General features: G+C 41.4%; 2 protein-coding genes across 11 annotated transcripts in view; one reads left to right on the forward strand and one right to left on the reverse strand.

The window, feature by feature from the left end:
• The window catches only part of si:ch211-246m6.5 (von Willebrand factor D and EGF domain-containing protein), a 49,687-nt gene extending 37,608 nt beyond the window's left edge, over positions 1-12,079 (reverse strand). The window contains exons 1-7 of one of the 2 annotated variants that reach the window (XM_061889021.1): positions 11,822-12,079; positions 5,970-6,154; positions 5,659-5,887; positions 4,111-4,176; positions 3,802-4,034; positions 1,675-1,764; positions 1,458-1,590 (exon numbers count right to left, since the gene is read on the reverse strand). In XM_061889021.1, coding sequence (XP_061745005.1) covers positions 1,458-1,590; positions 1,675-1,764; positions 3,802-4,034; positions 4,111-4,176; positions 5,659-5,887; positions 5,970-6,154; positions 11,822-11,915 — 1,030 coding nt within the window. In that variant the 5' untranslated portion in view covers positions 11,916-12,079. The remainder of the gene's footprint in view (positions 1-1,457; positions 1,591-1,674; positions 1,765-3,801; positions 4,035-4,110; positions 4,177-5,658; positions 5,888-5,969; positions 6,155-11,821) is intronic. The other variant, XM_061889020.1, reaches the window with a different exon arrangement.
• The window catches only part of kynu (kynureninase), a 101,049-nt gene that overhangs the window by 42,823 nt on the left and 32,591 nt on the right, over positions 1-25,635 (forward strand). For 6 of the 9 annotated variants that reach the window (XR_009804574.1, XM_061889024.1, XM_061889023.1 and 3 more), the window contains 2 exons: positions 1,654-2,003; positions 7,398-7,481. Coding sequence is in view for 7 of the 9 variants with exons in the window: in XM_061889024.1 (XP_061745008.1) it covers positions 7,430-7,481 (52 nt within the window). In the remaining 2 variants the exon portion in view is untranslated. Of the gene's footprint in view, positions 1-1,362; positions 1,572-1,653; positions 2,004-7,397; positions 7,482-25,204; positions 25,264-25,635 lie in introns of those variants that run through there. The other 3 variants (XM_061889027.1, XM_061889026.1, XM_061889030.1) reach the window with 3 other exon arrangements.

Here is a 25,635-nt window from a genome sequence, read left to right on the forward strand (position 1 = left end):
ACTGCCATGCTGCAGACATACTTGCCAACCTTGAGGCCTCTGAATTCGAGAGATTGGGTGGGCTGGGTCTGGGTAAAGGGGGGGAGGAGTATAAACTTTGAGCTCCTCTGCCATCCGAGAGGAGCTCAAAGTAAAGCTGCTGCTTCTCCACATGGAGAAGAGTCAGATGGGGTGGTTCGGGCATCTGGTCAGGATGCCACCCGAACGCCTCCCTCGGGAGGTTTTTGGGCCACGTCCGACCGGTAGGAGACCACGGGGAAGACCCAGGACACGTTGGGAAGACTATGTCTCCCGGCTGGCCTGGGAACGCATCGGGATTCCCCGGGAAGAGCTGGACGAAGTGACTGGGGAGAGGAAAGTCTGGGCTTCCCTGCTTAGGCTGCTTCCCCCGCGACCCGACCTTGGATAAGCGGAAGAAGATGGATGGAATGGAACAACCTCACAACAAACTTGAAAAGTCTAACAGATTACTCTTCATTCACAATTGAAGTTAAAAAGTGGCTTTGGAGCAATCAAAGCTGCTCACACGGTCACTAAGGTGGACACTATGATGACAGATCGACTTAATGTGTATTATATTTATCAATGAGAGCAATTTGTTTGTAAGTTGTGAGGTGTGTCTGTTAAAATCATGGTTCTTATCATTACTTGTTTGAAACTGAAAATTGTGTCAACCGAATATACAGCCTTGTGTGACGATATCCAACATTTACTGTGACACTGGTAATGGTAACTTAGTGTTAGGAATTCTAAAAATTCCATTGAACCTGGCTGTTCAATGGAATCAAGTCTTCCACCAAGAACCACTAGATGTTGCTCACCTTCAATCTAGTGGCATGGCAGCTCAGGTTGGGAGAGTCAACAAAGCCCACAATTGAAGTTGAAAGTGGCTTTGTAGCAATCAAAGCTGCTCACACGATCACTAAGGTGGACACTATGATTGACAGATCAACTTAATGTGTATTATATTTATCCATGACAGCATTTTTGTTGTAAATTGTGAGGTGTGTCTGTTAAAATCATGGTTGTTTTTACAAATGATGACAGATGTGAACGAGAGAATGTATTATATTTGAGTGATGATGTAAATTAGATGCGGTTGTATTGTATATTAAGTATGTGTCCATGAAAGGGCATTTTATGACTTTTCTTAATTGGATTACGTGATATGGTATGATTTTATTGTCATAATTTTATTGCATGATTTTAGTATTCCTTTAATTTAGGTAGCCAGGGACTGCAGATGGAAATGAGCTATTTAGCTATAATCTGGAACAGAACATATCTGTCTTTGAGTTTAATGTTTCTGTGCATTGTCCCTTCAAATAAAGACTAAACTAGATTATTTCTAAAATGTGGCAGGTGCAGCTTAAATACTGGAGTGCTCTATATCCCAGAAAGTACGGAGTACTTTGTAAGAATATCATCAACCACTGGTAAGAAGCAGCTGGTTTTACCTGGTTCCTGCACACTCAACACCAGGGGGAGCCCACAGCGATGGGGGTTGTAGCAGGAGAGGGGCACGGTGCTGCGGATGCTGACCTCGTGCTCTTCGCCATTCTCCGCTACATGTAACAACTCGACCGAAAACTGGACAAAAAGGAGCAGAAGGATGTTTACATTTGTGTGTTTTTTTGTTTTTTGTTTTTCCAGTGCAGCAGCCCGCCTGCTCACCTTCAACCCGGCGAAGAAAGCCTCGCTCTCTCTGTGAGAAGATTGGCCGCGGGTGGCGTTGACTTGGAACGTGGACACGCTGCACGAGAACTGCGGGACAGACATCAACAATCCTTGACATCTCGCGTCTGGCAAGCAAGAGTCTTCCCAGGACTAGACAAGGTGTTTGTCATCCATCAAAACACGTCCAGGGAACACATCAACAACATTAAACCGACCTTTAAACCCGCTCCTCGATAAACTTGTCTGTAGGGACGGGGCCACTGAAGACTAAGCCGACCCCCAAGCCCAAATATGGGAGCGCGGCAGTCAACAGCTGCACGACAAGGGTATGACCTCACCTCACTATCTCGTCTTCATATTTCCCAGCGACGAGTAATTGCTCCAGTTAAATAATGATCTCCACGTTCTTAAGTTACCCGTAGTTGGCGTTTCCTGCGCCATGTGGGAGATCATGGTGACCCTTGAGGTGCGTGTAAAGCAGGTCGCTGCTTGTTCCTTCAACTGACGAGAAGATTAGAACCTTGCGCATGGAAGTGTCGTGTTATTAAACCCTTTAAAGTATAGGCCTCAAACTGTGCGGCAACTCGGGGGTTCCAGGTTTGATTCTTGCTTTCCGCTATCTTAGTCATCGCCATTGCTACACTGTCCTTCGTGGAGAGGGGGGGTGCACAGATTAGGTGACCATGGATGAGGCGCTATCTGTTCAAAGTCGGGACCTGGGATGGACCACTCATCTGTGCATCAGTTGAGGACATTTCTGCTGCTGACCTGTCTCCACTCAAGATGATCTCAGCTGGCCCACTATGGACTGGACTCTCACTATTATGTTAGATCCCAATGGACTGGACTCTCACTATTATGTTAGATCCACTATGGACTGGACTCTCCTATTATGTTAGAACACTATGGACTGGACTCTCACTATTATGTTAGATCCACTATGACTGGACTCTCACTATTATGTTAGATACTCTCACTTATGTAGATCCACTATGACTGGACTCTCACACTATGAAATAGATCCTCTCGACGTCCATTGATATATATAATATATATATAATATATAATATATATATATATATACACACACATATATATACATAATATAAACATATATATACACACAATCATATATATAACATATATATACACACATTATACATAATATACTATATACATATATGTACATATATACATATAGATTCACACACATCACACTCATATATACATATATGTGTATATATGTATATTATATATAAATATGTGTGTGTGTGTATTTACATATATACACATATATACACACATACATATATATATACACGTATACATATCTATATATACACACACCCATATACATATATATACACACACAAACACACACATGCATACATAAATATATACACACATACAAACATAAATATATACACATTCATACATATACATATATATATATGTATCTACACATACATACATATATATAAATACATATATAAATACATATATACATAATATATATATATATATATTTATATATATATATATATTCACACATATATACACACACATATACATACACTCACACACACACACACACACACACAGTTAATTTGCATATATCCGGCCCGCTAACACATTTTTTCAGCCCAATAGCGCCCCTTAGTCATACAGTTTGGACACCGCTGGTGTGGTCTATCAAAAATATTATCATTTAGAACTTACATTTATTTGTGTGAATTTGGGCCCCATCAATTTGGGTTTATCATTTTTGTTTAGCCCTAATTCAAATACAGTATCAACTTCTTTCCGGAAGTCGTTCGACTGTTGAACACCGACGGTTACTAGTGATGAGTTGGCGACTTGTCCAGGGTGTACCCCGCCTACTGCCCGCATGCAGCTGGGACAAGCGGCAGAAAAATGGATGGATGGATGGGTTATCTGTAGCAATAAATACCAACTTCAACCACACGTGGCCCACAATGAAAATGTAACACTGCTTTAAATCAAAAGCAGTGACCCACTTCTATGGATGAAGTATGGTCTTACGGAACCTGCGGTCCTGAAGGATCTGATTTACACCCCCACCCCTCACTGAAGGGATTGAACCCAAACAACGGCAGTTGTTACCGTCTCTCCAAGCCTGAAGTGAACGGCATCCATCTCCACCAGTGAGAAGGGCTTCACTACGGACTCTTGGCGGACCTCAACCTTCATGCTGTGGCTGATGTGCCGCGCCCACACCACATGAAAGCCTAGTGGTCCACTCCAGGGCGGCGGGACGAAGGAACACCTCAAATGGACGCTGTGGCCGATGAGCTCTGGTGAGATAACAGGCCGCGACTGCAGGGACGGAAGAGCATCTGCGGACAAGAGGCAGTCCAACAGTAAGAGTAGATAATGGCGGTAAAGATTATTATTCTGGTCGGGTTAACTCACCTTTGCATCGGCCGTTCATCCCTACCTCACCTGGCAGGCAGATCCTAGGTGCCACGGCTGGAGCGACTGAGCGGCAGAAAGAGATGACTTGTACTTGTACCAACCCCAAAAGCAGTGAAGTTGTGTAAATGGTAAATAACAACAGAATACAATGATTTGCAAATCCTTTTCAACTTATATTCAATTGAATAGACTGCAAAGACAAGATATTTAATGTTCGAACTAGAAAACTTTATTTTCTGCAAATATTAGCTCATTTGGAATTTGATGCCTGCAACATGTTTCAAAAACAGCTGGCACTTTATTGTGGACGCCCCTGCTTATTTCAGCAAGACGATGCCAAGCCACATGTTACAACAGCGTGGCTTTATAGTCAAATATGGACTGGACTCTTACACTATTATGTTAGATCCACTATGGACTGGACTCTCACACTATTATGTTAGATCGGCTACTGACTTGACTCTCATACTATTAACTAGATCCAATATGGACTGGACTCTCACACTATTATGTTAGATCCACTATGGACTTGACTCCCACACTATTATGTTAGAACCACTATGGACTGGACTCTCACTATTACGTTAGCTCCACTATGGACTTGACTCTCACAGTATTATACTAGATCCACTATGGACTGGACTCTCAGACTCTCATGTTAGATTCACTATCGACTGGACTCTCACACTATTAACTAGATCCACACTGGACTGGACTCTCACACTATTATGTTAGATCCACTATGGACATGACTCTCACACTATTATGTTAGATCCACTATGGACTGGACTCTCACTATTATGTTAGATCCACTATGGACTGGACTCTCACACTATTATGTTAGATCCACTATGGACTGGACTCTCACTATTATCTTAGATCCACTATGGACTGGACTCTCTCCCTATTATGTTAGATCCACTATGGACTAGACTCTCCCTGTTATGTTAGATCCACTATGGACTGGACTTTCACACTAATAACTAGATCCACTATGGACTGGACTCTCACACTATTTACTAGATCCACTATGGACTGGACTCTCACATTATTATGTTAGATCCACTATGGACTGGACTCCCACTATTATGTTAAATCCACTATGAACTGGACTCTTACTATTATGTTAGATCCACTATGGACTGGACTCTTACTATTATGTTAGATCCACTATGGACTGGACTCCCACTATTATGTTAGATCCACTATGGACTGGACTCTCACTATTATGTTAGATCCACTATGGACTGGACTCTCCCTATTATGTTAGATCCACTATGGACTAGACTCTCCCTATTATGTTAGATCCACTATGGACTGGACTTTCACACTAATATCTAGATCCACTATGGACTGGACTCTCACACTATTTACTAGATCCACTATGGACTGGACTCACACTATTTACTAGATCCACTATGGACTGGACTCACACTATTTACTAGATCCACTATGGACTGGACTCACACTATTTACTAGATCCACTATGGACTGGACTCTCACTAACATTCCCAACTGTACTATGTAAGAATTTACCACACTTACCTTTGGCACAGTACCCCATGCATCCCTGTGTGGGCTGCAGGTAGTAGAGCAAGAAGTCGCCACAGTTGCGGACGGTGATGGGGATGCGGAAGAGGCAACAGTCTTTGGCGCTGCCTCGGAAGAACTGCCAGGTGGCACAGGCGGACAACTGGCGGATCTCGCCGGGACGCGGTAGAGGTGTGTCCTTCAGCGAGAGCCACACGGGTGCCTGCGTCCCACAACGATTCATCTGGGGTGAGAGGCAGCATGAACAGTCGTTAGGGTGCTGGCACACATCACCCATCGTCTCTACGGGAGAAACTCGGACATACCTCCACGCAGGTGGTCGGCATCTCGGCCGGCTTGTTGTCGATCCTGAACCGGTACCAGCCCGGTGCCAGCGAGTGGTCACAGACCAGGTCTTGGATGGCCGTGCTTTGCAATTCGGTGGAGTCAAAGTCCACACTGCGGTAAGGGTTCCGCAGAGTGCGATGACCTCCAGGGAAGCACTCAGGTGCTGAAGGGACCGAGAGGAGGTTCTGTTAGTTTGTCATGGACCGGACAGCTAGAACTAAACCAAAGGTGACGTAACAACGGACACACTTAACTCCACACATTCAGAAAAGTTTTGGAATGCAATATTTCCCAACATTCTAATAAGCCAGTGATTCTCAAACTATGGTACGCTAAAGATTCACTTGATTAGACTGCAGTGTTTTATTTTCCCATTTTCATACACAGTGTTACCGTTCAAACTGTGTGTAATGTTACAGCGGCCAAATATATTATGTTAAAGTGCCAATGTGCATTACCCCTCCCTTCAGAAGCAGCCTCGGTGATGTAAACGAGGGAACTCCCGAATAAATAGAGGAGCACGTGGGACTGTACCTTAGAGCGTAGGGTGAAACTATAACTGAGTGTGCAGCCCCAAACGTGTCTCCTCATGAGCAAAATTGAACTCTTGTCTCAGCCTGATTCCTTCTTCTTGTCTTGTCTAACAGATAGTTCGGTGTTTGAACCTGATACCTCTGTGTTGTTTTTAATGAATACTTTGGCCTACTTTGGTACTGTATTTTAATGTTGGTCTCTATTTATTACTGTAACTGAGTGTACGGCCCCAAACGTTTCTCCTCATGAGCAAAATTGAACTCTTGTCTCTGCCTGTTTCCTTCTTCTTGTCTTGTCTAACAGATAGTTCGGTGTTTGAACCTGATACCTCTGTGTTGTTTTAATGAATACTTAGGCTTACTACGGTACTTCATTTTAATGTTGGTCACTATGTATTACTGTAACTGAGCGTACGGCTCCAAACGTTTCTCCTCATGAGCAAAATTTAACTCTTGTCTCTGCCTTATTCCTTCTTCTTGTCTTGTCTAACAGATAGTTTGGTGTTTGAATCTGATACCTCTGTGTTGTTTTTAATGAATACTTAGACCTACTTTGGTACTGTATTTTAATGTTGGTCATTATGTATTACTGTAACTGAGTGTACAGCCCCAAACGTTTCTCCTCATGAGCAAAATTTAACTCTTGTTTCTGCCTGATTCCTTCTTCTTGTCTTGTCTAACAGATAGTTTGGTGTTTGAATCTGATACCTCTGTGTTGTTTTTAATGAATACTTAGACCTACTTTGGTACTGTATTTTAATGTTGGTCATTATGTATTACTGTAACTGAGTGTACAGCCCCAAACGTTTCTCCTCATGAGCAAAATTTAACTCTTGTCTCTGCCTGATTCCTTCTTCTTGTCTTGTCTAAAAGATAGTTTGGTGTGACGCTTGGCGGGCATCGTGATGCGAGTGGTGCTCTTCCTGGATGCAGACCGGGCTCGGACACAGCGTACAGGTAAGAAATAATGAGTTATTAAAACTAAAAAAACAGACTAGGAACAAAAACACTGGTGCTAAGCCAGAAAAGGCAAACAAAGAGCTACTAGCATGTGAGCTACAGGCACAACAGGCAAAACAAAACGCTAGCATGGGAGCTAGGAAACACAAAAGGCTAAGCACGGAAGCTAGCGAGTCCAAAACAGATAGCCGAGTCGTCACTAGTGAAACACAAACCGTATGTACACTAAACAACGAGGAGAGAACGAGTGAACGGAAAAGGCAGGCTTAAATATAATCTCAATAATCAAGACACTGGTGCGCGTAAAACAAGAGCAGGTGGGACAAATCAGAAACCATGGTAACAGAACCAACAGGGAAGTGCACAAAAAAACTCAATAGTCCAAATAACAAACGATTTGGGCATCGGATAGTAACAGTTTGGTGTTTTGAACTTGATACCGCTGTTGTTTTTAATGAATACTTAGGCCTACTACTGTACTCTATTTTAACGCCGCTCATTAAGGTGATTTTATGTTTTTTTCCCGAAGTGGCACTTGGTGAAATGAGGTTTGAGAACCACTGTTTTAAGCCAGTGTTTTTCAACCTTTTTTGAACCAAGGCACATTTTTTGTGTTGAAAAATATCCAGAGGCACACCACCAGCAGAAATCCTTAAAAAACGAAACTCAGTTGACAGAAAAAAGTCGTTGTCGCAGTTGTTGGATATGACTTTAAAGCATAACCAAGCACGCATCACTATAGCTCTTGTCTCAAAGTAGGTGTACTGTCACCACCTGTCACATCACACCCTGACTTATTCGGACTTTTTTGCTCTTTTCCTGTGTGTAGTGTTTTACTTCTTGTCCTGCGCTCCTGTTTTGGTGGCTTTTTGTCTTTTTTTGGTATTTTCCTGTAGCAGTTTCATGTCTTCTTTTCAGCGATATTTCCCGCATCTACTTTGTTTTAGCAATCAATAATATTTCAGTTATTTTCATTCACGTCATGTTCGGATGTACATTGTGGACGCCATCTTTGCTCCACAGTAAGTCTTTGCTGTCGTCCAGCATTCTGTTTTGTTTACTTTGCAGCCAGTTCAGTTATAGTTCTGTTCTGCAAAGCCTTCCTTAAGCTTTGATTACTTTTCTTAGGGGCACTCACCTTTTGTTTATTTTTGGTGTAAGCATTAGACACCTTTTTACCTGCACCCTGCCTCCCGCTGTTTCCGACATCTATAAAGCAATTAGCTACCGGCTGCCACCTACTGATATGGAAGAGTATTACACGGTTACTCTGCCAAGCTCTAGACAGCACCGACACTCAACAACAACACATCATTTGCAGACTATAATTACTGGTTTGCAAACAATATTTTTATCCCAAATTGGTGAAATTAGATAATCTCCCACGGCACAGTGGTTGAAAAACACTGTTCTAAGCTATCTGAACAAATGTCTGTATATGAGACATAGCAAATTGGTGTAATTAGGGACCAAATGTCCTTGCCAGCGCCCCCCGCAACCCCAAAAGGGAATAAGCGGTAGGAAATGGATGGATGGATGGAGGTTTTATTATCATTATACCGCCGCTTCTTTGAGCTGTAATTTGACCCCCTTAACATGCTTCAAAACTCACCAAATTTGACACACACATCAGGACTGGCAAAAATTGCCATCTAATAAAAAAAAAAAAAAAAATCCCAAAACTCAAAATTGCGCTCTATCGCTCCCTAGGAAAAAACACAGACAAAACTTTTTTTGACTTCCGTTAAGAATGTCATAGAGACATGAAACAAAAACCTCTATGTAGGTCTGATCCAGACCTACATTTCATAAACTGACATCCTTCAGCAAAAATCAACAAGAAGTTGCCAAAAACTCCTTCAAAACAAAAGTTTCCGAAAAAATATGTCATTTTTGCCTCTTTGAGCTGTAATTGGACCCCTTGTTTCAAAACTCACCAAACTGGACACACACATCAGGACTGGCGGAAATTGAAATCTACTAAAAAAAACAAATCCCAAAACTCAAAATTGCGCTATAGCGCCCCCTGGGAATAAAACACTGACAAAACTGCTCTTGGGAAGAAAACACAGATAAAACTGCTTGTAACTTCCAGTAGGAATGTTGTAGGGAGATAAAACAAAAACTTCTATGTAGGTCTCACTTAGAGCTAAATTTCATTAATTGACATCCTTCAGCAAAAATCAACAGGAAGTTGGCAATTACCCCTTCAAAACAAAAGTTTTGTAAAAACCTGTCACCTTTTTTCAAACATCTCCTATGAGCGCGTTTGTTGTGTCGGCTTCAAACTCGCACAGGAAAGAGATTGAACCCTTCTGATTAAAGGTTGCGCAAAAAGTTTTTGATTTTACTAGCCTTCAAAGAACCGCTGCGCTGATACTGCTGCCGTCACACTATGGCCGCTTAAAAGCAGGAAGCACCAGCGTGACCACACAATAAAGAGAAGGTAGGTAATGTGCGGGTAAAGATATGTTGACTGGGTGAAAGAAGGAGGCACCAGTTTGACTCTAGGATACAGAGAAGGTAGGTAATGTGCAGGTAAAGATATGTTGACTGGGTGATAGAAGGGGGCACCAGTTTGACACCAGGATACAGAGAAGGTAGGTAAAGTGCAGGTAAAGATATGTTGACTGGGTGAATGAAGGAGGCACCAGTTTGACTCTAGGATACAGAGAAGGTAGGTAAAGTGCAGGTAAAGATATGTTGACCGGGTGAAAGAAGGAGGCACCAGTTTGACTCTAGGGTACAGAGAAGGTAGGTAATGTGTGGGTAAAGATATGTTGACTGGGTGAAAGAAGGAGGCACCAGTTTGACTCTAGGATACAGAGAAGGTAGGTAATGTGCAGGTAAAGATATGTTGACTGGGTGAAAGAAGGAGGTACCAGTTTGACTCTAGGATACAGAGAAGGTAGGTAATGTGCAGGTAAAGATATGTTGACTGGGTGATAGAAGGGGGCACCAGTTTGACACCAGGATACAGAGAAGGTAGGTAAAGTGCAGGTAAATATATGTTGACTGGGTGAATGAAGGAGGCACCAGTTTGACTCTAGGATACAGAGAAGGTAGGTAAAGTGCAGGTAAAGATATGTTGACCGGGTGAAAGAAGGAGGCACCAGTTTGACTCTAGGATACAGAGAAGGTAGGTAATGTGTGGGTAAAGATATGATGACTGGGTGAAAGAAGGAGGCACCAGTTTGACACCAGGATACAGAGAAGGTAGGTAAAGTGCAGGTAAAGATATGTTGACCGGGTGAAAGATGGAGGCACCAGTTTGACTCTAGGATACAGAGAAGGTAGGTAATGTGCAGGTAAAGATATGTTGACTGGGTGAAAGAAGGAGACACCGGTTTGACTCTAGGATACAGAGAAGGTAGGTAATGTGCAGGTAAAGATATGTTGACTGGGTGAAAGGAGGAGGCACCAGTTTGACACCAGGATACAGAGAAGGTAGGTAAAGTGCAGGTAAAGATATGTTGACTGGGTGATGGCAGGAAACACCAGCGTACATGGGTGAAAGAAAGAAGCACCAGTGTGGCCCCCGGAATGCAGGGAAGGTAGGTAATGTGCAGGTAAAGATATGTTGACTGGGTGATGGCAGGAAACACTAGCATGTATGGGTGAAAGAAAGAAGCACCTGTGTGCCCCCAGGATGCAGGGAAGGTAGGTAATGTGCAGGTAAAGATATGTTGAATGGGTAAAGGCAGGAAACACCAGCAAAAGTCGGTCCCGTCCATCGCTGCTTGCAGCTTTAATGATATATGTAACTAATAATGAAATTATTTAATTTTTAGAATATGCTGAGAGTTAGTTAAAAAAAAAAACAGCTGCAGGCAAAATTTGGCTAGGAGCAGCACTTTGGACACCCTGACCCGACCCCGCTCTGGACTTTACGACAACCTGCGTTGAAGTTTACGACCGCAAGCTTTGAAGTGCCTTGGGAGGGAAGGATGTCAAGAAGATGGCGGTGATGAGTCATGAAGTTGTTATGAGGTCAGGGACTTGTGAGCAGACAAACAACAAAAACAAAAAAAAAGGAGCCAAAAACAAAAAGAGGCAAGAATTGTGCAAATTCTTGTCTCTTCTAAAGTGTTTTTTTTTTCTTTTCTTTTGTTCCCTGTGATGACGGAGAAGAAATATGGATGCAATTAACACGTGGACACATTTTGTCCATAAAAGTGTCTGGCATGCAGATTATGTGTGGACGATACAGCACATATTTGTATCGATTCGATACATGGTTTGCCCATTTGAATTGGAATGTTATTAATATCATGCTTATAATCAAAAATAATTGTTATCATTGACTTCGAGGACGATACAAATTGCGATCCACTTACCGAGCTGCGCAGAGGACCTGGATTGCGCCACAAGCAGCAACAGCAGCGCCACGCGTGGAAAAGCATGTTCCAAACGGCGCACGCACGTCCTCATGGCTGCGTGGGAAACGCAAACACGCGGCGGTTCCTTCAGGTGCTGCAGAAAAAGCTGCAAAAAAGAAAGTTTCCTGGTGCTCTGCGGCTTTTTCCCCCCCCGCGGTCCAATGCGCTGCGATGATGGGGCAGAGGAGCGTGTCTGTGGGCTGTGGAGGAGGAACTTCTGCCATTATCTGCACCTCTCCTGCCACGCCACGGGGGGCGGAGGGAGGGGGCATGGAGGTTAAAATCACAGCAATAACATTTGTTCTGCCCCCCCCCCCCCCCCCCCCCCTCTCCCAATATATACATCCATCCGTTTTTCAACCGCCTGTCCCTTATGGGGTCGCTGGAGGCTAATTAATGTCAATGATGTTTGCTGTAAATGAACTATTCCTTACTTGAAAAAAAGTCAACTTGACACTTTTTTGCTTTTTTTTTTTTTAAATGAAAAAATAACAAACAGTATTAATCTGACTATCCACTATGGACTGGACTTTCACTATTATGTTACAAACCCTGCTTCCATATGAGTTGGGAAATTGTGTTAGATGTAAATATAAACGGAATACAATGATTTGCAACTCCTTTTCACTCCATATTTAGTTGAATGCACTACAAAGACAACATATTTGATGTTCAAACTCATAAACTTTATTTTTTTTTGCAAACAATAATTAACTTAGAATTTCATGGCTGCCACACGTGCCAAAGTAGTTGGGAAAGGGCAAGTTCACCAATGTGTTACATCACCTTTTCTTTTAACAACACTCAATAAACGTTTGGGAACTGAGGAAACTAATTGTTGAAGCTTTGAAAATGGAATTCTTTCCCATTCTTGTTTATGTAGAGCTTCAGTTGTCATATTTTACGCTTCATAATGCACCACACATTTTCGAAGGGAGACAGGCCTGGACTGCAAGCGGGCCAGGAAAGTACCCGCACTCTTTTTTTTACGAAGCCACGCTGTTGTAACACGTGCTGAATGTGGCTTGGCATTGTCTTGCTGAAATAAGCAGGGGCGTCCATGAAAAAGACTGCGCTTAGATGGCAGCATATGTTGTTCCAAAACCTGTATGTACCTTTCAGCATTAATGGTGCCTTCACAGATGTGTAAGTTACCCATGCCTTGGGCACTAATGCACCCCCATACCATCACAGATGCTGGCTTTTGAACTTTACGTCGATAACAGTCTGGATGGTTCGCTTCCCCTTTGTCCGGATTACACGATGTCGAATATTTCCCAAAACAATTTCAAATGTGGACTCGTCAGACCACAGAACACTTTTCCACTTTGCATCAGTCCATGATTTCGGGCCCAGAGAAGCCGGCGGCGTTTCTGGATGTTGTTGATAAATGGCTTTTGCTTTGCATAGTAGAGCTTTAACTTGCACTTACAGATGTAGCGACAAACTGTTTTTAGTGACAGTGGTTTTCTGAAGTGTTCATGAGCCCATGTGGTGATATCCTTTAGAGATTGTTGTCGGTTTTTGATACAGTGCTGTCTGAAGGATCGAATGTCACGGTCATTCAATGTTGGTTTCTGGCCATGCCGCTTACGTGGAGTGATTTCTCCAGATTCTCTGAACATTTTGATGATATTATGGAGCGTAGATGTTGAAATCCCTCAATGTCTTGCAACTGCACTTTGAGAAACGTTGTTCTTAAACTGTTTGACTATTTGCTCACGCAGTTGTGGACAAAGGGGTGTACCTCGCCCCATCCTTTCTTGTGAAAGACTGAGCATTTTTTGGGAAGCTGTTTTTATACCCAATCATGGCACCCACTTGTTCCCAATTAGCCTGCACACCTGTGGGATGTTCCAAATAAGTATTTGATGAGCATTCCTCAACTTTATCAGTATTTATTGCCCCCTTTCCCAAATTCTTTGTCACGTGTTGCTGGCTTCAAATTCCAAAGTTAATGATTATTTGCAAAAAAAAACATGTTTATATCATTTAAACATCAAATATGTTGTCTTTGTAGCATATTCAACTGAATATGTGTTGAAAATGATTGGCAAATCATTGTATTCCGTTTATATTTACATCTAACAAAATTTCCCAACTCATATGGAAACGGGGTTTGTAGTTCCACTATGGACTGGACTCTCTCACTATTATGTTAGACCCACTATGGACTGGACTCTCACTATTATGTTAGATCCACTATGGACTGGACTCTCACTATTATGTTAGATCCACTATGGACTGGACTCTCACTATTATGTTAGATCCACTATGGACTGGACTCTCACACTATTATGTTAGATCCACTATGGACTGGACTCTCACTATTATGTTAGATCCACTATGGACTGGACTCTTACTATTATGTTAGATCCACTATGGACTGGACTCTCACTATTATGTTAGATCCACTATGGACTAGACTCTCACTATTATGTTAGATCCACTATGGACTGGACTCTTACTATTAAGTTAGATCCACTATGGACTAAACTCTCACTATTATGTTAGATCCACTATGGACTGGACTCTCACTATTATGTTAGATCCGCTATGGACTGGACTCTCACTATTAAGTTAGATCCACTATGGACTAGACTCTCACTCTTATGTTAGATCCACTATGGACTGGACTCTTACTATTATGTTAGATCCACTATGGACTGGACTCTTACTATTATGTTAGATCCACTATGGACTGGACTCTCACACTATTATGTTAGATCCTCTATGGACTGGACTCTCACACTATTATGTTAGATCCACTATGGACTGGACTCTCACTATTATGTTAGATCCACAAGGGACTGGACTCTCACTATTATGTTAGATCCACTATGGACTGGACTCTCACTATTATGTTAGATCCACTATGGACGGGACTCTCACCATTATGTTAGATCCACTATGGACGGGACTCTCACTATTATGTTAGATCCACTATGGACTGGACTATATGAATAAACATAGATAGATAGATAATGTAACACACTTGATGACACATATATATACAACACACATATATTGAGGTTCACACATAGTGCATCTACTATTGTTGATGTGCTCTTGAGCAACACAGTCCACCCTCACATCAATAAGGACTATGAGGTATGTTGACTGAAAAGCTGTGATTTTGCACGAGGAAAACAAAGTCTTACTCGGCTGCAGATGCCGCCGGGAGTTAAACATCGGGTGTATTGTGCTCCAAATCAAAGAGCTGAGCAGAAAAGCAGGTGTAAGCACTCAGCTTCTCCTTCACACTGGAAACTGTGAGAAAGTCTCACGGCACCACTTTCCACACCTTTGTCACCTTTTTGCCACCACCTTGTCACAGAGACTTCATCTCTCGTGCTCGGCTGGACTCGGTTGGGGATGGACCGCTCGCCTGTGTATCGGTTGGAGACATCTCTACGCTGCTGATCCGCCTCCGCTTGAGATGGTTTCCTGTGGACGGGACTCTGGCTGCTGTCTTGGATCCGCTTGAACTGAACTCTCACTGCTGTCTTGGAGCCACTATGGATTGAACTTTCACAGTATCATGTTAGACCCGCTCGACATCCATTGCTTTCGGTCCCCTAGAGGGGGGGTTGCCCACATCTGAGGTCCTCTCCAAGGTTTCTCATAGTCAGCATTGTCACTGGTGTCCCACTGGATGTGAATTCTCCCTGCCCACTGGGTGTGAGTTTTCCTTGCCCTTTTGTGGGTTCTTCCGAGGATGTTGTAGTCGTAATGATTTGTGCAGTCCTTTGAGACATTTGTGATTTGGGTCTATATAAATAAACATTGATTGATTGATTGAAAGACCTGCTGAGATTTTAAGAAGTATGAGATGAGAGTGCGGAAATACATTTGAATACAAAGTCTCCCTACTAACCCACCAGTGCCTCCATGGAAAAGCCCCCCTCTACCTCAAAGAACTACTCACCCCCAAATCCTCCACACGACACCTCCGCTCCAAACAGGCTAACCTCCTCCAACCTCCAAGGACAAAGATAAGCACTATGGGAAACCGGGCTTTCTGTTCCGCCGTTCCCAGTCTGTGGAACCCTCTCCCTGACCACCCGAGGGTACCACATACGGTGGATGCTTTTAAAAATGTGACTGTTAGCTGGCATCGTGGTGTGGGTTCGTTCTCTTTATTATGCAGTCGGACTAGGTAAGAAATTATGATTGATTTATACTACAACACAGACTAAGAACAGAAAAACTGGTACTAGTAACAAAAGGCAAAACGAACAGAACTAGCATGGGAGCTAGAAAGAACTACAAATGCTAGCATGTGAGCTAGTGAACAAACAAAGGATAGCGCGGAAGCTAGCAAGTACAAAAACCGTTCTTTACCACAATCGGGAATCAGCGTCTTCACCTGTTGCATGGAACAGAAACTAGGATGCGAGGGTGAGTAAACGGAAAAGCCCGACTTAAATAAGGAGAGTATCTACAAAGCAGATGCGCGTAAAAAAAAACAAGAGACAGATGATACTAATGCGTAACTATGGCAACAGAACAAAACAGGAAGTGCCACCAGGAACTAAGGAAGTCAAATACCAACAGAATACGATACAGAAACAGAACAAAAACAAAATATGTCATGATCCAAGTAGCGGATCATGATAAAAAAGGCTTAAAAACCCTTCTTAAAAAAAAAAAGTTTTTATAGATTTATGCATACTAGTTCTAGCTATTAGGCTGTTCAGGTTTTTATTTTTATTATTATCTTTTTATTATTAGTATTTTTTTTTAACACTAAAGCACTTTGAGGTTGTTTGCTCAATGTAAAGTGCTTTTTACAAATAAAATCTACTATTATAGTAGTGAGAGGGGTGAACTTGGGTGAACAAGAACCACTTTACTGCAGTGCCAACTTTTGTGGGCCGAAAAAATAATTTATATGTGGGCCCATTTTGATCTTTATTTTAAGTTATTTTGCAACTTTATTAGTCAAGACTTGCAACCATGTTATTCAATGTTTTGGCAGTGTGATTATTGGTTTATATTAAATTTTAAAAATTTTTTTTATAACAAAGACAGGTTCTATTGGATTGTTTTTGGTTAATGTTTTTAGATTTTTTCCAAATTACCAGTACAAAAACTCAATGCTTGTTTTATTTAGTCAGCTATATTTCAGTTTTTATTTGTTATGTTACACTTATTCTCAACCAATCTCATAGTATACTTTAAGAAGCAGATTAGAATTTTTATGTATTTTTTATTTATTTATCCATCCATCCATCTTCTTCCGCTTATCCGAGGTCGGGTTGCGGGGGCAGCAGCCTAAGCAGGGAAGCCCAGACTTCCCTCTCCCCAGCCACTTCGTCCAGCTCTTCTCAGGGGATCCCGAGGCGTTCCCAGGCCAGTACGGAAACATAGTCTTCCCAATGTGTCCTGGGTCTTCCCCGTGTCCTCCTACCAGTTGGACGTGCCCTAAACACCTCCCTAGGGAGGCGTTCGGGTGGCATCCTGACCAGATGCCGAACCACCTCATCTGGCTCCTCTCCATGTGGAGGAGCAGCGGCTTTACTTTGAGTTCCTCCCGGATGGCAGAGCTTCTCACCCTATCTCTAAGGGAGAGACCCGCCACCCGGCGGAGGAAACTCATTTCGGCCGCTTGTACCCGTGATCTTATCCTTTCGGTCATGACCCAAAGCTCATGACCATAGGTGAGGATGGGAACGTAGATCGAACGGTAAATTGAGAGCTTTGCCTTACGGCTCAGCTCCTTTTTCACCACAACGGATCGATTTGGAACATCCCAGAGGTGAGCAGGCTAATTGGGAACAGGTGGGTGCCTTGATTGGGTATAAAAGCAGCTTCCATAAAATTGTTTAGTCATTCACAAACAAGGACGGGACGAGTGTGACCACTTTGTCAACAAATGCCTGAGCAAATTGTTTAAGAACAACATTTCTCAACCAGCTATTGCAAGGAATTTAGGGATTTCACCATCTACGGTCCATAATATCATCAAAAGGTTCAGAGAATCTGGAGAAATCACTGCACGTAAGCGAATATATTACAGACCTTAGATCCGTCCGGCGGTACTGCATCAAAAAGCGACATCAGTGTGTAAAGGATATCACCACATGGGCTCAGGAACACTTCAGAAAACCACTGTCAGCAACTACAGTTCGTCGCTACATCTGTAAGTGCAAGTTAAAACTCTACTATGCAAAGCGAAAGCTATTTATCAACACCCAGAAACGCTGCTGGCTTTGCTTGGCCCGAGCTCATCTAAGATGGAATGATGCAAAGTGGAAAAGTGTTCTGTAGTCTGACGAGTCCACATTTCAAATAGTTTTTGGAAACTGTGGACGCCGTGTCCTCTGGACCGGAGAGGAAAAGAACCATCTGGATTGTTATAGGTGCAAAGTCAAAAATCCAGCATGTGTGATGGTATGGGGGTGTATTAGTGCCCAAGGCATGGGTAACTTACACATCTGTGAAGGCACCATTAATGCTGAAATGTACACACAGGTTATGGAGCAACATACGTTGTCATCCAAGCAACGTTATCATGGACGCCCCTGCTTATTTCAGGAAGACAATGCCAAGCCACTTGTTACAACAGTGGGGCTTCGTAGTAAAAGAGTGCGGGTACTAGACTAGCCTGCCTGTAGTCTAGACCTGTCCCCCATTGAAAATGTGTGGAGCATTATGAAGCCTAAAATACCACAACGGAAACCTCGGACTGTTGAACAACTTAAGCTGTACATCAAGCAAGAATGGAAAATAATTCCACCTGAAAAGCTTCAAAACTTGGTCTCCTTAGTTCCCAAAGAGTGTTGTTAAAAGGAAAGGCCATGTAACACAGTGGTAAAAATGTCCCTGTGGCAACTTTTTTGCAATGTGTTGCTGCCATTAAATCCTTAGTTAATGATTATTTGCACACACAAAAAAAACAAGTTTCTCAGTGTGAACATGAAATATCTTGTCTTTGCAGTCTATTCAATTGAATATAAGTTGAAAAGGATTTGCAAATCATTGTATTCTCTTTTTATTTACCATTTAGACAACCTGCCAACTTCACTGGTGTTGGATTTTGTAGATTTGAGGCACAGCCAATTTTTATGACAGTAAAGAGAGGATGGAATATGAACATGTACACTTGTTGACTGGCATCTTTATTTAATACGCTGGCTTTTCTGCCATCTAGTGGACATTTTAGAGAATTGCACACAATTGAACGGAGGTTGCGTTAAATGCAGTGTGCGAAATTCCGCATCCCTAAAATATTTGATGTTTCCACGGCAGCACATCTGTGATATTAGTAATGTCCATCCATCCATCCATCCAATTTTCTACCGCTTGTCTCTACAATGATGGTTTTCTACACCAAAATGAATCTATTTATTATTCAACTTCTTCTTCTCCAGATTTTGGCGTGCTCTACCTTCCACATTTTTCACCCGATTCAAACTGTTCAGCCTATTCGGGAAAACGCGGGCTGTTCCTTGACAAATTCCCCAAAAAATCCCAGATTCCCCAGAATTCCAGTTTTTACGGAACATTTTTTCCCAATCAAAATGAATTGGCCATTTTTCAAACTTCCACCATTTCCAAATTTTTCAACCTATTCAAACTATTCCACCTCGCGGAAAATTCAAACTACCCTTTTCCCACGTTAAATTTTTTTTTCCAGGGCTTTCCAGAATTCCTGGTTTTCCAAAGCCTTATTTCCACCCTTTTTTCTGGTGACTACTCCTCCCACATTTTTCAAAACCACTTCAATTGTTCCACCGTCAAAACATTCCTTTTAATCAGGACAAAAAAACAAAGTTGTTTTTTTGAACAGGAAATATTCCTGATTTTCCCAAAATTCCATGAATTCCGTAATACCATTTCTCAATTAAAAATGTTATTACTTCAACATTTCTCAACCGATTTGAAAAATTCCAACACTAGCATTTTCAAACAACAATTTCCTGCTATTTCCAAAATTCCCAAATAACATTTTTTTCTACTTCCACATTTATTGACCGATTTAAACAATTCCAACACCAACCAATTCAGCTCGCTTAGGAAATCCATGCTCCTAATCATTTTTTAAAAAAAACTTAGTTTTCTCAAAAACTACCAAATTTCCAAGAAGTTCCCATTGAAATGAATGGTGACATGATCCGTGGTCTGATCATGTTTTGTTTTATGTTCTGTTAGTTTTGGACTCCCTTAGTTCCTGTTTTGTGCACTTCTGGGTTTGTTTTGGTTACCATGGGTACTAATTGGTTTCCCCTGCCTCTGATTAGTGTTCAGCACGTTCACCTGCTGCCAACCACTAATCAGAGAGCTATTTATTCACGTTGCTCGCCACTCTCGGTCTGGATTCACTGTTTGCTAATGAAACAGTTATGTTGGGTATTCCTTGTTTTCTACGCTTTGGTTCGTGTGCTGAGTCTCGCCTTAGCTTCCCGTGTGTTAGACACGCTTGCCTTTTTGTTGTTTTGCCTGTATTTTGGTGGGTTGGATGATTTCTGAGGAATAAATCAGAAACAACTTCACGTAGTAAGTGTAAGTGTGCAAATGCATACTCAGAAACTGTAATGACAGTGTTTGACCACGTGGTGGTAGTAATAGTCTACAAATGACTAGGAACCAATTATAGTATGTGTCGAGTAGGACTCTTTAGAGGTGAACACACCTTGTATGCACGGATGTTGAAGAAGCGCTTGTGATATGTTATCGTTATTAAAAGACAGTTCTACAAGACATCCAACCATGTGTTTTTTAAAACAATAACATGACAGAAACAACTTTACATAGAATGTGGAAGTGTGCTTATGCATACTCAGAAACAAATTCACAAAGTATGTGTAAGTGTGTAAATGCATACTCAAACGACTTTACAAAGTATGTGTAAGTGTGCTAATGCATACTCAGCAACAACTTCACAAAGTATGTGTAAGTGTAAGTATGCAAATGTGTACTCAAACGACTTCACAATGTAAGTGTAAGTGTGCTAATGCATACTCAGAAACGACTTTACATGGTATGTGTAAGTGTAAGTGTGCTAATGCATACTCAGAAACGACTTTACATGGTATGTGTAAGTGTAAGTGTGCTAATGCATACTCAGAAACGACTTCACAAAGTATGTGTAAGTGTAAGTGTGCTAACGCATACTCAGAAGCGACTTACATAATATGTGTAAGTGTGCTAATGCATACTCAGAAACGACTTCCAAGTATGTGTAATTTTAAGTGTGCTAATGCGTACTCAAAAGCGACTTTACATGGTAAGAGTAAGTGTGCTAATGCATACTCAGAAACGACTTAACAAAGTAAGTGTAAGTGTGCTAAAGCATACTCAGAGGTGACTTTACATGGTAAGTGTAAGTGTGCTAAAGCATACTCAGAAGTGACTTTACATGGTAAGTGTAAGCGTACCAAAGCATACTCAGAAGCGACTATACATGGTATGTGTAAGTGTGCTAATGCCTACTCAGGAACGACTTCACAAAGTATGTGTAAGTGTAAGTGTGCTAAAGCGTACTCAGAAACGACTTTACATGGTATGTGTAAGTGTGCTAATGCCTACTCAGGAACAACTTCACAAAGTATGTGTATGTGTATGTGTGCTAATGCATACTCAGAAGCGACTTTACATGGTAAGTGTAAGTGTGTTAATGCATACTCAGGAACGACTTTACAAAGTATGTGTAAGTGTGCTAAAGCATACTCAGAAGCGACTTTACATGGTAAGTGTAAGTGTGTTAATGCATACTCAGGAACGACTTTACAAAGTATGTGTAAGTGTGCTAATGCATACTCAGAAGTGACTACACGGTAAGTGTAAGTGTGCTAATGCATACTCAGAAGCGACTTTACATGGTAAGTGTAAGTGTGCTAATGCATACTCAGAAGCGACTTTACATGGTGTGTAAGTGTAAGTGTGCTAATGCGTACTCAGGAACGACTTCACAAAGTCTGTGTAAGTGTAAGTGTGCTAAAGCATACTCAGAAACGACTTCACAAAATATGTGTAAGTGTAAGTGTGCTAATGCATACTCAGAAACGACTTCAAAGTATGTGTAATTTTAAGTGTGTTAATGCGTACTCAAAAACAACTTCACAAAGTAAGTATAAGTGTGCTAATGCATACACAGAAAGGACTTCACAAAGTAAGTGTAAGTGTACTAATGCATACTCAGAAATGACTTCACAAAGTAAGTGTAAGTGTGCTAATGCATACTCAGAAGCGACTTTACATGGTAAGTGTAAGTGTGTTAATGCATACTCAGGAACGACTTTACAAAGTATGTGTAAGTGTGCTAATGCATACTCAGAAGTGACTTTACACGGTAAGTGTAAGTGTGCTAAAGCATACTCAGAAGTGACTTTACATGGGATGTGTAAGTGTGCTAATGCATACTCAGAAGCGACTTTACATGGTAAGTGTAAGTGTGCTAATGCATACTCAGAAGCGACTTTACATGGTGTGTGTAAGTGTAAGTGTGCTAATGCGTACTCAGGAACGACTTCACAAAGTCTGTGTAAGTGTAAGTGTGCTAAAGCATACTCAGAAACGACTTCACAACGTATGTGTAAGTGTGCTAATGCATTTTCAGAAACGACTTCAAAGTATGTGTAATATTAAGTGTGCTAATGCGTACTCAGAAGCGACTTTACTTGGTAAGTGTAAGTGTGCTAATGCATACTCAGAAGCGACTTTACATGGTAAGTGTAAGTGTGTTAATGCATACTCAGGAACGACTTTACAAAGTATGTGTAAGTGTGCTAATGCATACTCAGAAGTGACTACACGGTAAGTGTAAGTGTGCTAATGCATACTCAGAAGCGACTTTACATGGTAAGTGTAAGTGTGCTAATGCATACTCAGAAGCGACTTTACATGGTGTGTAAGTGTAAGTGTGCTAATGCGTACTCAGGAACGACTTCACAAAGTCTGTGTAAGTGTAAGTGTGCTAAAGCATACTCAGAAACGACTTCACAAAATATGTGTAAGTGTAAGTGTGCTAATGCATACTCAGAAACGACTTCAAAGTATGTGTAATTTTAAGTGTGTTAATGCGTACTCAAAAACAACTTCACAAAGTAAGTATAAGTGTGCTAATGCATACACAGAAAGGACTTCACAAAGTAAGTGTAAGTGTACTAATGCATACTCAGAAATGACTTCACAAAGTAAGTGTAAGTGTGCTAATGCATACTCAGAAGCGACTTTACATGGTAAGTGTAAGTGTGTTAATGCATACTCAGGAACGACTTTACAAAGTATGTGTAAGTGTGCTAATGCATACTCAGAAGTGACTTTACACGGTAAGTGTAAGTGTGCTAAAGCATACTCAGAAGTGACTTTACATGGGATGTGTAAGTGTGCTAATGCATACTCAGAAGCGACTTTACATGGTAAGTGTAAGTGTGCTAATGCATACTCAGAAGCGACTTTACATGGTGTGTGTAAGTGTAAGTGTGCTAATGCGTACTCAGGAACGACTTCACAAAGTCTGTGTAAGTGTAAGTGTGCTAAAGCATACTCAGAAACGACTTCACAACGTATGTGTAAGTGTGCTAATGCATTTTCAGAAACGACTTCAAAGTATGTGTAATATTAAGTGTGCTAATGCGTACTCAGAAGCGACTTTACTTGGTAAGTGTAAGTGTGCTAATGCATACTCAGAAGTGACTTTACACGTGTAAAGTCACTTCTGAGTATGCATTAGCACACTTGCACTTACTGTACGTACAGTAAGTGTAAGTGTGCTAATGCATACGCAGAAGCGACTTTACATGGTATGTGTAAGTGTGCTAATGCATACTCAGAAGCGACTTTATACAGTATGGCATGTGTAAGTGTGCTAAAGTATACTCAGAAGTGACATTACATGGTAAGTGTAAGTGTGCTAAAGTATACTCAGAAGTGACATTACATGGTAAGTGTAAGTGTGATAAAGCATACTCAGAAGCGACTTTACATGGTAAGTGTAAGTGTGCTAATGCATACTCAGAAGCGACTTTACATGGTGTGTGTAAGTGTAAGTGTGCTAATGCGTACTCAGGAACGACTTCACAAAGTCTGTGTAAGTGTAAGTGTGCTAAAGCATACTCAGAAACGACTTCACAACGTATGTGTAATATTAAGTGTGCTAATGCGTACTCAAGCGACTTTACTTGGTAAGTGTAAGTGTGCTAATGCATACTCAGAAGCGACTTTACATGGTAAGTGTAAGTATGCTAATGCATACTCAGAAGTGACTTTACACGTGTAAAGTCACTTCTGAGTATGCATTAGCACACTTACACTTACTGTACGTACAGTAAGTGTAAGTGTGCTAATGCATACTCAGAAGCGACTTTACATGGTATGTGTAAGTGTGCTAATGCATACTCAGAAGCGACTTTATACAGTATGGCATGTGTAAGTGTGCTAAAGTATACTCAGAAGTGACTTTACATGGTAAGTGTAAGTGTGCTAAAGCATACTCAGAAGCGACTTTACATGGTAAGTGTAAGTGTGCTAAAGCATACTCAGAAGCGACTTTACATGGTATGTGTAAGTGTAAGTGTGCTAAAGTATACTCAGAAGTGACTTTACACGGTAAGTGTAAGTGTGCTAATGCATACTCAGAAGCGACTTTACATGGTAAGTGTAAGTGTGCTAATGCATACTCAGAAGCGACTTTACATGGTGTGTGTAAGTGTAAGTGTGCTAATGCGTACTCAGGAACGACTTCACAAAGTCTGTGTAAGTGTAAGTGTGCTAATGCATACTCAGAAACGACTTCACAACGTTATATGTAATATTAAGTGTGCTAATGCGTACTCAGAAGCGACTTTACTTGGTAAGTGTAAGTGTGCTAATGCATACTCAGAAGCGACTTTACATGGTAAGTGTAAGTGTGCTAATGCATACTCAGAAGTGACTTTACACGTGTAAAGTCACTTCTGAGTATGCATTAGCACACTTACACTTTCTGTACGTACAGTAAGTGTAAGTGTGCTAATGCATACTCAGAAGCGACTTTACATGGTATGTGTAAGTGTGCTAAAGTATACTCAGAAGCGACTTTACACAGTAAGTGTAAGTGTGCTAAAGTATACTCAGAAGCGACTTTACATGGTATGTGTAAGTGAAAGTGTGCTAAAGTATACTCAGAAGCGACTTTACATAGTAAGTGTAAGTGAAAGTGTGCTAATGCCGATTCGGAACTGTGCCGGAACGTATATATCCCCGAAGTGAGTGTCCTAGAAGAAGCTGCTAAGCAGATTGAGTAATTTATGTCGCCCTATTCATGAGAAATGAGCCACTAATGAGATCAACCCCGTCAGCAGTGTTCTCTCTCAAGGGTTAAACATGTTTGGGACCATAACAAACAATCATTAACTGGAAGGAAAGCCCGAGAGGTGAAAGAGCACCCCTCAGCACACTCTTGCAACCCAACTGTAAGTACTAACTCTACTTTCTATGGCGCTTCTTTTTCTAGCTGAGTGAATGAATGAATCTGATTAAACACGTTCAAACGACTACTTATCCTCAATTTAGGAGCGAGTTAACTTGACCAATAATTCACTCTTCCATGTTCCCACTGTAGATCTTTAATAAATGTGATGGCCACTGTCAATAGATAATTATAAGCAGCCTCTGAAATGTTAGCATCCTGTCAAGTCCTGGAATAAGTAAAGACGCCGCAGAAGGAGATGTTTGCATGCTTGTCCACCATGTTTTTTTTTACTCGAGGATTTCATGCAGAGTTTGTTGTAAAAATGAACACAAACTCTAAAAATAAACCTTATTTAAGTGACAGGTTGTGAGTT

This window comes from Nerophis ophidion, linkage group LG27, assembly GCF_033978795.1.
Source record: "Nerophis ophidion isolate RoL-2023_Sa linkage group LG27, RoL_Noph_v1.0, whole genome shotgun sequence".
NCBI classification, from domain to species: Eukaryota; Metazoa; Chordata; class Actinopteri; order Syngnathiformes; family Syngnathidae; genus Nerophis; species Nerophis ophidion.